The 15,556-nt window shown below is 37.6% G+C and overlaps 1 protein-coding gene across 3 annotated transcripts in view; it reads right to left on the minus strand.

The window, feature by feature from the left end:
* KDM5B (lysine demethylase 5B) overlaps positions 1–15,556 on the minus strand; it is a 70,626-nt gene that overhangs the window by 34,296 nt on the left and 20,774 nt on the right. For all 3 annotated transcript variants that reach the window (XM_079697284.1, XM_079697285.1, XM_079697283.1), the window contains exons 2-4: positions 12,674–12,751; positions 10,898–11,020; positions 10,078–10,248 (exon numbers count right to left, since the gene is read on the minus strand). In XM_079697284.1, the coding sequence (XP_079553410.1) occupies positions 10,078–10,248; positions 10,898–11,020; positions 12,674–12,751 (372 nt within the window). The remainder of the gene's footprint in view (positions 1–10,077; positions 10,249–10,897; positions 11,021–12,673; positions 12,752–15,556) is intronic.

The raw sequence follows: 15,556 nt of genomic DNA on the forward strand, positions 1-15,556 counted from the left end.
TACTTCTGACATTTAAGTAATATGTACTGTTAAAAAAATACTAGAGTAGATTTCTCGATACTCTCAACAAGAACGAATCTACCACTGGGAGCACAACCTATAATATTAAATATTCTGCTTCTTCTAATTAAACCTACACACTGATTTGATCTAGAAACATCAACTCAACCAGTATGGAATATCACTGCCCATTCCACAACAAGTCCTCAATTGAGCGTTTAGAGTATGTTCAATGAAAACATGCAGATGGGAATAAAACCTGTCCCCCATCTAAATTAACCTCCTTTATGTATTATGTACACTTTCTATTGAGACCCGAAAGTATGTGTGATTGTGGAGATATGAACTGAGCTGAATCACAGACATTTTATTAAGTGGATGGTCAGAAATTCACATGTTATATACGTGGTTCTCATCTCCCACTAGTCTAAATGGTTCTGTAATCCATGGCCTGCTTGGCTGTATAAGGACTTTGAAGAACTAAGATAAAATCAAGCTCAGAAGCTCTTTAGAATATATATGAAGAGATTATTTTGTTTCAAACCAGGATTCCAAACATACACTTGATGTGTTTGTTTTATATTTATAATGTTATCACATGCCAACTCTTAAACCTCTGTTTGAGAAACCGGGATTTAGAGGTGATTTATATCATCACACCGTAATGACATCATCCTACAGGGACAGAGCAATCCCTTAAGACGTTTAGAAAACACAGGGATACAAGACTGAGGTCTCTGTCCCGTTATCCAGCACGTCGCCACTCAACTTCTCTCAAGTTTCCCGAAACTTACTTTAGGCTTGAGTTTACCCTTTTGCAACAGTTCCTTCATTGTGCACTCTATCCCCGCCCCCTTTAGTACGGGTTTATTTTTTAAGAGCAGTTTTAGGTTTACAGCCTAGTTGAGAGGAAGGTACCTAGATTTACCGTGCAACGGCTGTCCCCACACATGCACAGCCTCTCCCATCATCGACATCCCCTGCCCGAGTAGTGGGACATTTGCTACACCTGGTGACCCTGCATTCACACATCACCCGAAGTCCACAGCTCACACGTCAGGGTTCACTCTTGGTGCTGCACATTCTACGAGCCTGGACACAGGTGGAGGACCATCCGGAGCACGTCCACCGCCGCAACAATCCTCCGTGCTCTGCCTATTCATCTGACACTCCCGCCCTCAGCCCCTCGCAACCACGGATCTGTTTACTGTCTCCATAGTTTGTTTGTTTCCAGAATACCACTGAGTTGGAATCATACAGTAGATGCAGTCTTTTCACACTGGCTTCTTTAACTTTCATAAAAATATGGACTTGGGACTTCCCTGGTGTTCCAGTGGTAAAGAATCCACCTTACAATGCAGGGAAAGCGGGCTCGATCAGTGGTCAGGGAACCAAGATCCCACGTGCTGCAGGGCAACTAAGCCCATGCGCCACAACTCCTGAGCTCACACACCTCAACTAAAGCCTGCGGGTTACAAACTACAGAGCCCACAAGCTCTAGAGCCCACACGCCACAACTAGAGAAGAGAAAAAAACCTGCACACCACAACTAGAGGGAAGCCCATGCACCACAATGAAGGATCCCGCATGCCACAACTAAGACCCAACGCAGCCAAAAATAAATAAAACAAACAAATAAATAATAAATAAATCCTAAAAAAAAAAAAATGCACTTAAAGTTCCTTCTTGTCCTCTCATGACTTGACAGCTCATTGTTTTTTAGCCTCTATCGTCTGGCTGTACCACAATTTGTTTATCCATTTGCCTACTAAAGGACATCTTGGTTACTTCCAACTTTTGGCAATTATGAATAACAAACCTGCTACAAATATCCGCGTGCAGGTTTCTGTGTGGATATAAGTTTGCAACTCCTTTGGGTAAATACCAAGGAATGTGATTGCTGCATTGTATGATAAAAGCATGTTTATTAGTTTACTAAGAAATTGCCCAACTGTCTTCCAAAGTGGCAGTTCCATTTTGTATTCCCACCAGCAATGGAAAAAGGTTCCTGTTGCTCCACATCCTCGCCAGCATTTGGTGTTGTCATGTTCTGAATGTTGGTCATTCTAATGGTGTGCAGTGGTGTCTCATTGCTGTTTTCCATTCCTTTTTAAAAAAATGTATTTTAATTCTCCTTTCCTCTATGGATTATTTTCAAAAATCAGAAATGGGCATAAAAATTTATGCACAAAGAATTCAGCAAGAGGCGACATTCACAGAAGGATGGACAAAATGAAAAGGCAGAGGACTTTCTACCAGATGAAGGAATTAATAAAGCCCCAGAAAAACAATTAAATGAAGTGGAGATAGGCCACCTTCCAAAAAAAGAATTCAGAATAATGATAGTGAAGATGATCCAGGACCTTGGGAAAAGAATGGAGGCAAAGATCAAGAAGATGCAAAGAAATGTTTAACAAAGACCTAGAAGAATTAAAGAACAAACACCTAGAAGAATTAAAAAACAAACAAACAGAGATGAACAATACAATAACTGAAATGAAAAATACACTAGAAGGAATCAATATCAGAATGACTGAGGAAGAAGAATGGATAAATGACCTGGAAAACAGAATGGTGTAATTCACTGCTGTGGAACAGAATAAAGAAAAAAGAATGAAAAGAAATGAAGACAGCCTAAGAGACCTCTGGGACAACATTAAACGCACCAACATTTGCATTATAGGGGTCCCAGAAGGAGAAGAGAGAGAGAAGGGACCCAAGAAAACATTTGAAGAGATTATAGTCAAAAAATTCCCTGACATGGGAAAGGAAATAGCCACCCAAGTCCAGGAAGTGCCGAGTCCCAGGCAGGATAAACCCAAGGAGAAACACGCCAAGACACATAGTAATCAAACTGACAAAAATTAAAGGCAAAGAAAAATTATTGAAAGCAACAAGGAAAAAACGACAAATAACATACAAGGGAACTCCCATAAGGTTAACAGCTGATGCCTCAGCAGAAACTCTACAAGCCAGAAGGGAGTGGCATGATATATTTAAAGTGATGAAAGGGAAGAACATACAACCAAGATTACTTTACCCAGCAAGGATCTCATTCAGATTTGATGGAGAAATCAAAAGTTTTACAGACAAGCAAAAGTTAAGAGAATTCAGCACCACCAAACCAGCTCTACAACAAATGCTAAAGGAACTTCTCTAAGTGGGAAACACAAGAGAAGAAAAGGACCTACAAAAACAAACCCATGGGGCTTCCCTGGTGGCGCAGTGGTTGAGAGTCTGCCTGCCGATGCAGGGGACACGGGTTTGTGCCCCGATCCGGGAAGATCCCACATGCCGCGGAGCGGCTGGGCCCGTGAGCCATGGCCGCTGAGCCTGCGTGTCCGGAGCCTGTGCTCCGCAACGGGAGAGGCCACAGCAGTGAGAGGCCCACATAGCAAAAAAAAAAAAAACCATAACAATTAAGAAAATGGTAACAGGAACATGCATATCAAAAATTACCTTAAACCAGCCAAAAAACACAGGCTTGCTGAATGGATACAAAAACAAGACCCATATATATGCTGTCTACAAGAGACCCACTTCAGACCTAGGGACACATACAGACTGAAAGTGAGCAGATGGAAAAAGATATTCCATGCAAATGGAAATCAAAAGAAAGGTGGAAGAGCAATACTCATATCAGATAAAATAGACTTTAAAATAAAGAATGTTATAAGAGACAAGGAGGAACACTACATAATGATCAAGGGATCAATCCAAGAAGAAGATATAACAATTATAAATATATATGCACCCAGCATAGGAGCACCTCAATGCATAAGACAACTGCTAACAGCTATAAAAGAGGAAATGGAGGGACTTCCCTGGTGGTGCACTGGTTAAGAATCCGCCTGCCAATGCAGGGGACACAGGTTCAAGCCCTGGTCCGGAAGATCCCACATGCCACGGAGCAACTAAGCCCATGCACCACAACTACTGAGCCTGCACTCTAGAGCCCGTGAACCACAACTACCGAGCCCACATGCCACAACTACTGAAGCTTGCATGCCTAGAGCTTGTGCTCCGCAACAAGAGAAGCCACTGCAATGAGAAGCATGCACACCTCAACGAAGAGCAGCCCCTGCTCACCACAACTTCATTGCCTGCGCACAGCAACGAAGACCCAACACACCCCAAAATAAATTAATAAATTAATTTTAAAAATAATTTAAAAAATTTAAAAAAACGAGGACATCAACAGTAACACAATAATGGTGGGGGACTATTAACACCTTACTTACACCAATGGACAGATCATCCAGACAGAAAGTTAATAAGGAAACACAAGCTTTAATTGACACAACAGACCAGATAAATTTAATTGATATTTATAGGACATTCCATCCAAAAACAGCAGATTACACTTTCTTCTCAGGTGCACACGGAACATTCTCCAGGATAGGTCACATCTTGGGTCACAAATCAAGCCTCAGTAAATTTAAGAAAATTGAAATCATATCAAGCATGTTTTCCGACCACAATGCTATGAGATTAGAAATCAATTAGAGGGGGGTTTCCCTGGTGGCACAGTGGTTAAGAATCCGCCTGCCAATGCAGGGGACATGGGTTCGAGCCCTGGTCCGGGAAGATCCCACATGCTGCGGAGCAACTAATCTCGTGCGCCACAACTACTGAGCCTGCACTCTAGATCCTGCGAGCCACAACTACTGAAGCTCACGCCTAGAGCCTGTGCTCTGCAACAAGAGAAGCCACCACAATGAGAAGCCCACGCACCACAATGAAGAGTAGCCCCAGCTCTCTTCAACTAGAGAGCCCATGCCCAGACAACGAACACCCAATGCAGCCAGAATTAAATAAATAAAATAAATAAATTTATTAAATAAAAAAATCAATTACAGGGGGAAGATGTAAAAAACACAAACACATGGAGGCTAAATAATACGTTACTAAATAACCAAGAGATCACTGAAGAAATCAAAGAGGACATCAAAAAATACCTAGAGACAAATGACAATGAAAACATGAGGATCTAAACCCTATGGGATGCAGCAAAAGCAGTTCTAAGAGGGAAGTTTATAGCAATACAAGCCTACCTCAAGAAACAAGAAAAATCTCAAATAAACAATCTAAGCTTACACCTAAAGAGCTAGAGAAAGAAGAACAAACAAAACCCAAAGTTAGCAGAAAAAAAGAAATCATAAAGATCAGAGCAGAAATAAATGAAATAGAAATAAAGAAAACAATGGCAAAGATCAATAAAGCTAAAAGCTGGTTCTTTGAGAAGATAAACAAAATTGATAAACCATTAGCCAGACTCATCAAGAAAAAGAGGAAGAGGACTCAAATCAATAAAATTAGAAATGAAAAAGGAGAAGTTACAACAGACACCACAGAAATACAAAGCATCCTAAGAGACTACTACAAGCAACTCTATGCCAATAAAATGGACAAGCTGGAAGAAATGGACAAATTCTTAGAAAGGTATAACCTTCCAAGACTGAACCAGGAAGAAACAGAAAATATGAACAGACCAATCACAAGTAATGAAATTGAAACTGTGATTAAAAATCTTCCAACAAACAAAAGCCCAGGACCAGATGGCTTCACAGGTGAATTCTATCAAACATTTAGAGAAGAGCTAACACCCATCCTTCTCAAACTCTTCCAAAAAATTGCAGGGGAAGGAACACTCCCAAACTCATTCTGTGAGGCCACCATCACCCTGATACCAAAACGAGACAAAGATACTACAAAAAAAGAAAATTACAGACCAATATCACTGATGAATATAGATGCAAAAATCCTCAACAAAATACTAGCAAACAGAATCCAACAACACATTAAAAGGATCATACACCATGATCAAGTGTGATTTATCCCAGGGATGCAAGGATTCTTCAATATATGCAAATCAATCAATGTGATACACCATATTAACAAATTGTAGAATAAAAATATGATCATCTCAATAGATGCAGGAAAAGCTGTTGACAAAATTCAACACCCATTTATGATAAAAAGTCTCCAGAAAGTGGGCATAGAGGGAATCTACCTCAACATAAAAAAGGCCATATATGACAAACCCACTGCACACATCATTCTCAATGGTGAAAAAATAAAAGCATTTCCTCTAAGATCAGGAACAAGATAAGGATGTCCACTCTCACCACTATTATTCAACATAGTTTTGGAAGTCCTAGCCATGGCAATAAGAGAAGAAAAATAAATAAAAGGAATACAAATTGGAAAAGAAAAAGTAAAACTGTCACTGTTTGCAGATGACATGATACTATACATAGGGAATCCTAAAATGCCACCAGAAAACTACTAGAGCTAATCAATGAATTTGGTAAAGTTTCAGGATACAAAATTAATGCACAGAAATCTCTTGCATTTCTATACACTAATGATGAAAAATCTGAAAGAGAAATTATGGAAACACTCCCATTTACCATTGCAACAAAAAGAATAAAATACCTAGGAATAAACCTACCTAGGGAGACAAAAGATCTGTATGCAGAAAACTATAAGACACTGATGAAAGAAATTAAAGATGATACCAACAGATGGAGAGATATACCATGTTCCTGGATTGGAAGAATCAATATTGTGAAAATGGCTCTACTACCCAAAGCAATCTACAGATTCAATGCAATCCCTATCAAATTACCAATGGCATTTTTTACACAACTAGACAAATCATCTTAAAATTTGTATGGAGACACAAAAGACCCCGAATAGCCAAAGCAGTCTTGAGGGAAAAAAACGGAGCTGGAGGAATCAGACTCCCTGACTTCAGACTATACTACAAAAGCTACAGTAATCCAGACAATATGGTACTGGCACAAAAACAGAAACATAGATCAATGGAACAAGACAGAAAGCCCAGAGATAAACCCACGCACCTATGGTCAACTAATCTATGACAAAGGAGGCAAAGATATATAATGGAGAAAAGACAGTCTCTTCAATAAGTGCTGCTGGGAAAACTGGACAGCTACATGTAAAAGAATGAAATTAGAACACTCCCTAACACCATACACAAAAATAAACTCAAAATGGATTAGAAACCTAAATGTAAGACCACACATTATAAAACTCTTAGAGGAAAACATAAGAATAACACTCTTTCACATAAATCACAGCAAGATCTTTTGTGATCCACCTCTTAGAGTAATGGAAATAAAAACAAAAATAAACAAATGGGACCTAATGAAACTTCAAAGCTTTTGCACAGCAAAGGAAACCATAAACAAGACGAAAAGACAACCCTCAGAATGGGAGAAATATTTGCAAATGAATCAACAAAGGATTAATCTCCAAAATATATAAACAGCTCATGCAGCTCAATATTAAAAAACAAACAACCCAATCCAAAAATGGGCAGAAGACCTAAATAGACATTTCTCCAAAGAAGACATACAGATGGCCAAGCAGCACATGAAAAGCTGCTCAGCTTCACTAATTATTAGACAAATGCAAATCAAAACTACAATGAGCTATCACCTCACACCAGTTAGAATGGGTATCATCAGAAAATCTACAAACAACAAATGCTGGAGAGGGTGTGGAGAAAAGGGAACCCTCTTGCACTGTTGGTTGGAATGTAAATTGATACAGCCACTATGGAGAACAGTATGGAGGTTCCTTAAAAAACTAAAAATAAAATTACCATATGATCCAGCAATCCCACTACTGGGCATATACCCAGAGAAAACCATAATTCAAAAAGACACATGCACCCCCAGTGTTCACTGCAGCACTGTTTACAATAGCCAGGTCATGGAAGCAACCTAATGCCTATCGACAGATGAATGGATAAAGAAGTTGTGGTACATATATACAATGGAATATTACTCAGCCATAAAAAGGAACGAAATTGGGTCATCTGTAGAGATGTGGATGGATCTAGAGACTGTCGTACAGAGTGAAGTGAGTCAGAAAGAGAAAAACAAATATCGTATATTAACACATATATGTGGAACCTAGAAAAATGGTACGGATGAACCGGTTTGCAGGGCAGAAATTGAGACACAGATGTAGAGAACAAACATATGGACACCAAGGAGGGAAAGTGGCGGGATGGGGTGATGGTGGTGGGATGAATTGGGAGATTAGGATTGACATATATCTACTAATATGTATAAAATAGATAACTAATGAGAACCTGCTGTATAAAAAATAAAATAAAATTCCAAAATTCCAAAAAAAAAAAAAAAAGAATTCAGCAACAGGAGAAATCAAATCAAGTTCTGGGTATAAAAATGGAATTGACACAGAGTCATTAAAACCTGTATCTTCAGGCTTCCCTGGTGGCACAATGGTTAAGAATCCACCTGCCAATGCAGGGGACACGGGTTCGAGCCATGGTCCGGGAAGATCCCACATGCTGTGGAGCAACTAAGCCCGTGCACCACAACTACTGAGCCTGCCCTCTAGAGCCCATGAGCCACAACTACTGAGCCCTTGCGCTGCCACTACTGAAGCCCGCGTGCATGCCTAGAGCCCGTGCTCTGCAAAAGAGAAGCCACCGCAATGAGAAGCCCGAGTACCGCAACGAAGAGTAGCCCCAGCTCGCCACAACTAGAGAAAGCCTGCGCGCAGCAACAAAGACCCAATGCAGCCCAAAATAAATAAATTAAAAAAAAAAAACCTGTATCTTAAAAAATATACAGTGACATGTTATGCAGGAAAAATACTGTATACGTAAAGAATACACTTCCAATTTGTGTATATGTGCATAAAAACAGCCTTAAAAAAAAGCAGATGAGAGGATTAGGAGGGATTTATTTTCATCATACTTTCCTTTGTTTTTATACCTTCCACAGTGAACGTGTATCAGTAGGCCCTTCAACAGGTATTTATCTGTGTTGTAGATGTAATGTTTGTAAACGGTATCTTTGAATACCTGTTCCCTTCAGACTATGATTGTATAAATGCTTACCTACTCTTCAACTATGAAATTTAGGGCCTCTCTAAGTATACAGACAAGCTGTTTCTAAACCCATAAAGCAGAGACTCTCTCTCTCCCTTTATTCACCTAACTTCTGCACCGAGATAAGAAGGTTCAAAGGAGAAAATCTATTGTGGGCAACTGTATGTAGATCTGACTATAAAACAGAGACATAAAGGCTCCATATACAACATTTTTAACAATTTCATCCATGGGTTCACTAAACATTGACACAGTGCACATTTCTTTAAACAACTTTCTGAGTATTAGATTAGTCACATTTTCCAGGCTAAAAAGAAAGCCCATCTGGAATCAAGGGAGAGAGAAAAGAAAAACACAATGCTACGAAAACCTATAGGATTTAAGCATTCCAGATGATATGTCTGTATCAAGACAGAGTTTTGATTAGCAGGTTTACCCTCAGAAACTATGTTGTGATCTTCCTCCCTCTCTATAGCACAGTAACAATTCCTAAAATTATAGGGCTCACTGTTCTAGTGTAGAATATCTCAAAGGGTGTAAACAATTATGACATTCTGCTTTCTACCAGGGCCTAGAATAAGTGGGAAGTTTTTATAATATTGTTTTGCTTTTAATTAGAACAAAAGTTTTTATCTGAATAATTTGGCAAATACCACCTTTGTAAGGAAACAAACACGGTTACACAGGAACTATTAGCAGAGGGCTCCATGAGCTGTCCAGCATTACTGAGTCCCCTACTCTCTACCAATGTCAACATTCTATGAGAATCTCCTTGGAGACCTCAGCTGGCAAAAGAGAGCAGGCAGGCAAGTTATTTCACGTGTTGTATTTTCATGTGACAACCAGGAATACACTTTAAACAGTAAGTGAATGCAAAAGCATAAGCCGTAACAAGTAGGTAATAACCAACTGCTGTAAGAAAGGAACATCTATTGCGAAGTTAATACAGATTTCAGTTTTTGATAACAAAAGAATATTTCCTCTGTAACCTTATTCATTCCAAAAACAACCTTCTTAGTATGGTTGCTCTCAAAACAGAACTAAAACATTGGAGGAAAAATCCATAAAACAAAAGTCTTCCAAGCAAGTCTTCCACACATAATCAAGGCCTTTTCATTCCTCCCAAAGACCATGTGCCAATAAGTAGTGAAATAAAACAGGTTAAGGCTAGCCCCACTCACCCTCAAACTGTCTCCAGACAGGAATAAGTTGTAGGGGTTGAGAATTCGCTCATAATGCCCTCTGATATGGGAGCCCACAGCTTTGCCAGGAGCAAACCCCATCTTGGTGGCAATTTTGGTCCATTTTCTCTCCTTGCAAACAACTGCAAATCCACCTTCCTCTGCAACTAACTGTTGAATAAAACAGCAAAAGAAATTAGTTCTTGGCTGTGGTCATCTTTTAAAAATACATTTTCCGAATAAAATATATATATATATGCACTATTAATTTTAAACTAGAAATTTAAAACACTGCTTTTAACAGCATATTCCATAAACTTTTTATACCCTCCAAAAGCTACTTCTCAGTTCCCCAAAGCAGCCAAGATTTTCCATGAGGAAGAATTAAATTAGCAGTGAAACCTCTGATAAAGAAAAGGTTCTAGTAAGCTGAGGAGGAGCAAGAACGGCAGCATGTCTGGGGGAAATAATGCAGGCTTTAGACTGAAATGAACTTTAAGATATAGAATTGTAACAGCCTTTTCAGTGGGTCAGCTTGGACACTGAAAGCCTCTGTTGTCTTATCTGCAATAAAACAGACAGGACTATCTAAGAGGACCATTATGAAGTTTAAAAATTACCAAAAAACAGGTGGCAGCAAAATATTTCACAAGATAAGGCTTTCAGACCTGACAAGCAGAGACCAATTAATCACAAAACTAAATGAAGAATTTTATTTTACATATTTCCAGCAGTAAGTTTCTTATTTTAAGGCAAAGAAGATCAAATTCATGCTGTCAGAAAAATTATTCAATGAGAAAGATGGTCATTAGGCTTTTACCTTATTAAGCTGAAACAAGTCCAAGATCTTCCTCTCCACATGTGGAATTTTCAGAGTACTTCCCTGTAATTCCCAGTACTTTGCAATCTGGTCCAAGAAATTTAATTTTACACGAGTTTGAGCCTAAATGACAAAGAACTGAGTTTTACTTTTACCTAGCTTATTATAAAGCTCCTATTACCTGTGCATGTGATATTTTCATTCTTATTAAGTGCAATACCACTTGTGAATTCAATAGGGGAAACTTCCCCAAAATACACAGAATAAAACTGGTTAAATAATTATATGTTAACTCAACAAAAATTTAATTCAGCCCCTACCATGTGCCAGGTAAGTAGTAGTTACACACTCAGTAAGTCCTCCCGTAACATAAATAGGCGATCTGAGAGGTGCTTTATTTAAGGAGTATCATAAGTAAGATTCTATATGCCCCTTTCGTCCTTTTACAGTTTGGGTATTTTAAAGTCCTGCTCTCTCCGAGTACAAATTTTCTGATTTGCTCAAACACAAATCTAAAAGCAGATTTACAACAGAACCACTTATCTTTAAAGTCCTGATAACTTAAAGATAACAGAAAACCAGAAACTTTCTTCAATGTTATTCCCTTAACAGATTATTACTGTTGCCTACAAGTCATTTTTTAAAATTTTGTCATTTTTCTTTCCGCTCATTGTGAAATTAAGTCAGACAGTTTTAAGACTTTTATCTTGCACAAGACCAAAATTGAGATCAATATTCAGATATTCCCAACCACTTCAAAGTTAATACCCACCTCCCCATCTTTCAAGCTCGACATGAAAATACACTGAAATACTTGAAAATACATACACTAGATGCTACTACTGCCAATGCCCACAGAATTCCAGTGGACATATGTGCCATTTAAATTAAGAATGTTTAGTTTAGTATAGAAAAACAAAACATGGTTCAATATGAAAATCAGATTAGCAAAACATTCATATAAACAATGAACCTCTTTGCTATCAATACCCAAGCCTTATTCACCCAGCACTTTAGGGCTTAAGTCGCCCACAGACTAAAGAAGAAATACTACCTCTTCTCTAGAGAAGTGCTATTCACTCCTCCTAGGGAAATTAAATTATTAAATCTAACTGAAGACATGTATTTTGGAAGAATATCAGAGCTGGAGAATCTTTTCCATTAAATGATTCTGAAAGCACATGCCTTTCAAAACCTAAACTCTAGGGCTTCCCTGGTGGCGCAGTGGTTGAGAATCTGCCTGCTAATGCAGGGGACACGGGTTCGAGCCCTGGTCTGGGAGGATCCCACATGCCGCGGAGCAACTAGGCCCGTGAGCCACGACTACTGAGCCTGCGCGTCTGGAGCCTGTGCTCTGCAACAAGAGGCCACGATAGTGAGTGGCCCCCGCTTGCCACAACTAGAGAAAGCCCTCACACAGAAAGGAAGACGCAACACAGCAAACATAAATAAATTAATTAATAAAAACTCCTACCCCCAACATCTTCTTAAAAAAAAAAAAAAAAAAAAAAAAAAACCTAAACTCTACTGGTTGTCACCTAGATTGAGAAGGATTTAAATGCATTTATTAATTAATAGGCTGGCAATTACTGACAAAAATCAGTGTTTTTAATGAAACTGGGTTAGCTGCAAAGGCTTATCACCATTTGTTTTACCATGATTATCAGTTACTAGCCATGTTTTCGCTTCACTGAAACCACTAGATTTGTGACACAGCCTCTTTCAAAGAAGCCCCCACTGGAATACAGGCAACCAGCATAGTAGTTAAGACATTACCTCCAATTCATTCAGCCTCTGGATACGTGGGGTAAAATGAAGTTTGTCAACATCACATGCAAATGGTGGCTGCCAAGCCTAGTGGAGAAGCAAAGGTTTTCATTAGAAAAATTTATAATTCTGACATTTAAAAAATGGTTTTAAAGTTAAAACCCTGTTTAAGTAAAGCATGTTATCTCTAATGAGTCAACAGAACACAGGGCAGTAGTTTCTTAACTCTTTTTCCACCAGAACAGCAGAATACGTATGATGACCCTTCTTCAAATGATACATTCTGCACACACCCCGCCTAGCACCCCTCCAACCAGCAACGTCACTGAGCCTCAATTGCCGATGAAAAATCATCAACTCAGGCAAAAAAAGACTTTGACTCCTCTATTCCATAAGTATCTCTCCTCCTACAAAATAGCTATATTAATGTCAAATTATCTACAGACTGTATTTTAATATATGTAACCCAGTTACATTAACTTTTATTATAAAACTGAGGATAAGTTCTTCTGTGGGGGGAAAAGAAAAAAACTGACATCCAAAACCAATTTTAAGAATCACCCTTAACATATCTACTGATACAGGTTCTTGGAAGAACTGCTATCAGGAGAAAACAGACAGGAAGGAGAGTGTGTATGGACTGCTGTCTGTAAGTGGAGAAAACTGGAAACAACTTAAATGTTCATGATAAGAGAATAGTTTAAAGGCATAAAAATTATGCTGTGTTAATAGGTAGAGTTTCAGTTTGGAATAATGAAAAGGTTCTGGAGACGGACAGTGGTGATGGTTGTACAACATTGTGAATGTATTTAATGTTACTGAATTGCATGCACCTTTAAAATGGTTACAATGGTATATTTTATATTATTCAGTATTTTCATATTTCAACATAATTTTTTAAGACAAAAAAGTTCATGCTGTTGTATAGCTCTATTGACATTGAAATTTTTCCTTATATATATTTTATGAAAGAAAGAAAAACAGGCTATGCAATAGGAAAATAAAACACTGGAAAGAGAGCAAAATGGTTAACAGTGGTTTGTCTTTGGTAGGATTATAGGTGATTTTTCTTTTGCTTCCTTACCCATTTTAAATGCAGTCGGAAATATATTAAATACATTAAGTAATACCTATTAAATAATAAATTATTTCAGAGTAAGAGAACAAGTTAATACAAATGTTGGTACATCTGTAAATAACAATAAAATACTCTGAAGTGGTAATAAAGAATATCTAGATGTTCTAAACATGGAAAGATAGCCAACAGTGGATGAGTAAAAAACTAAAACATGCAAATTTGTGTTAACATATGTAAATTTTAAAGACTGTTGTAATAGGAAGGGGGAAAGAGGTTATTTTTATTTCAAATTTATACTGCTGGAGTTTATCACTGCTTTTAGTTTAAAAGTAAAACAGGTTTTGTTTTTGTGATACAAACACTTAAGTAAAAATGCCCACCAGCAATGCCTGATTAAATATTATGTTAAAAAGTAAATTTTACAATTTTTTTTCAAAGGAAAAAAGCAGATTACAAATTGGTACAAAGCTATTTACTACCACCCCAAAAAAGAATAGGAAGAAAAAAAGAAAAGAAAAAAGAAAAAACGGCAATACTGTTTTAGAAGTCAATGACAGGTCAGGACTTCAAGTGTCTAATGCTGTCATACAGCCTCTTCAGCAAAGACTATGGCTAATGTTTAAATGCCAGTTAAAGATATACTGTACTGCTAATAAACTTTAAAAAATACTACCTACTCCATCCTGGGTCAAAAAGATTACAGTGATTTTTGTTTACCTTGATAACTAAAGATAAAGAGAGCAATGTGTTTAATTATATATAATACAATGTAGCAGAAGGAAATCCCATCGCTTCTTAATATTCTGTGGCAGGCTAATGGAAGACTTGATATTGCTCAGAGCTTTGCTCTCTAATACTTTATAAAAGCTGTAGGCTTTCTGAAATGAATTGATCTGGGTTGAAGGTTAGACCAAAAATATATCAAAGACAAATGTGTCAGAATATACAAGTAAATGATTAACATACTGTCCAAATGACCTGCAATTTTTATAGATTAAGATTTATGAGTAATGTATAATGATATCCTCCAATGAATCAAATATGCCTTCTACTCCCAAAACACGATACAAAAATTAATCTCATCTTAAGTGTACATATTAAAGTTTTATAAATTAAGGTGAGCTGTGTCTTTGTATGTATGTATGTTATTTAATTGATACTTGTTTTAGCCTGAACCCTTTTTCAAATAAAATAAATCCTAAAAATCAAACATCAAAGGGAAAACACTATGTATCTGTCACTAAGGAAGTTCACACAGTGGGTATAATACGTTTAAAACTAAAACTATGTCAGTAGATCATTCCTTCATTAAACACAGATCCCTGCAAATTTTGTCTCCTCCTCTGGTTACAATGAAAGAGAAAATGGGATAAATGTCATTCGGTTTTGAGACTTTGTCAGCTGTAAAGTTCTACTCCAATAAAACGATTACATATTATTTGCAATGCTCAGTGTCATATTAGAACAAAGATATTCTTGGCAAAGTCTGGCCTCATTGGGCCATGACTTTTACATGCGGAAAAAAGCCATTTACACAACATTGTAAATCAACTAATTTCAATAAAAAGATTTTTAATTAAAAAAAAAGTCATCAGAGAAGGAAAGAGACCATATTAAAGCCTCTAAGGAGTGAAAAATTTCAAACAGGAATATAATCCTCAAATTAAGTAGTCAAATAAATAATGAAAATCTCCATTTAGAAACGTGATACTTTTTGGTTTGACCCTTAAGTATCTAAAAGGGATATCATGTAATCTAACCAAAACTTTCAGCCTCTACCAATAAAATAGTTCATAAAATCATTTTTTTTCTAA

This window comes from Hyperoodon ampullatus, assembly GCF_949752795.1.
Source record: "Hyperoodon ampullatus genome assembly, chromosome: 2".
Taxonomy (NCBI): domain Eukaryota; kingdom Metazoa; phylum Chordata; class Mammalia; order Artiodactyla; family Ziphiidae; genus Hyperoodon; species Hyperoodon ampullatus.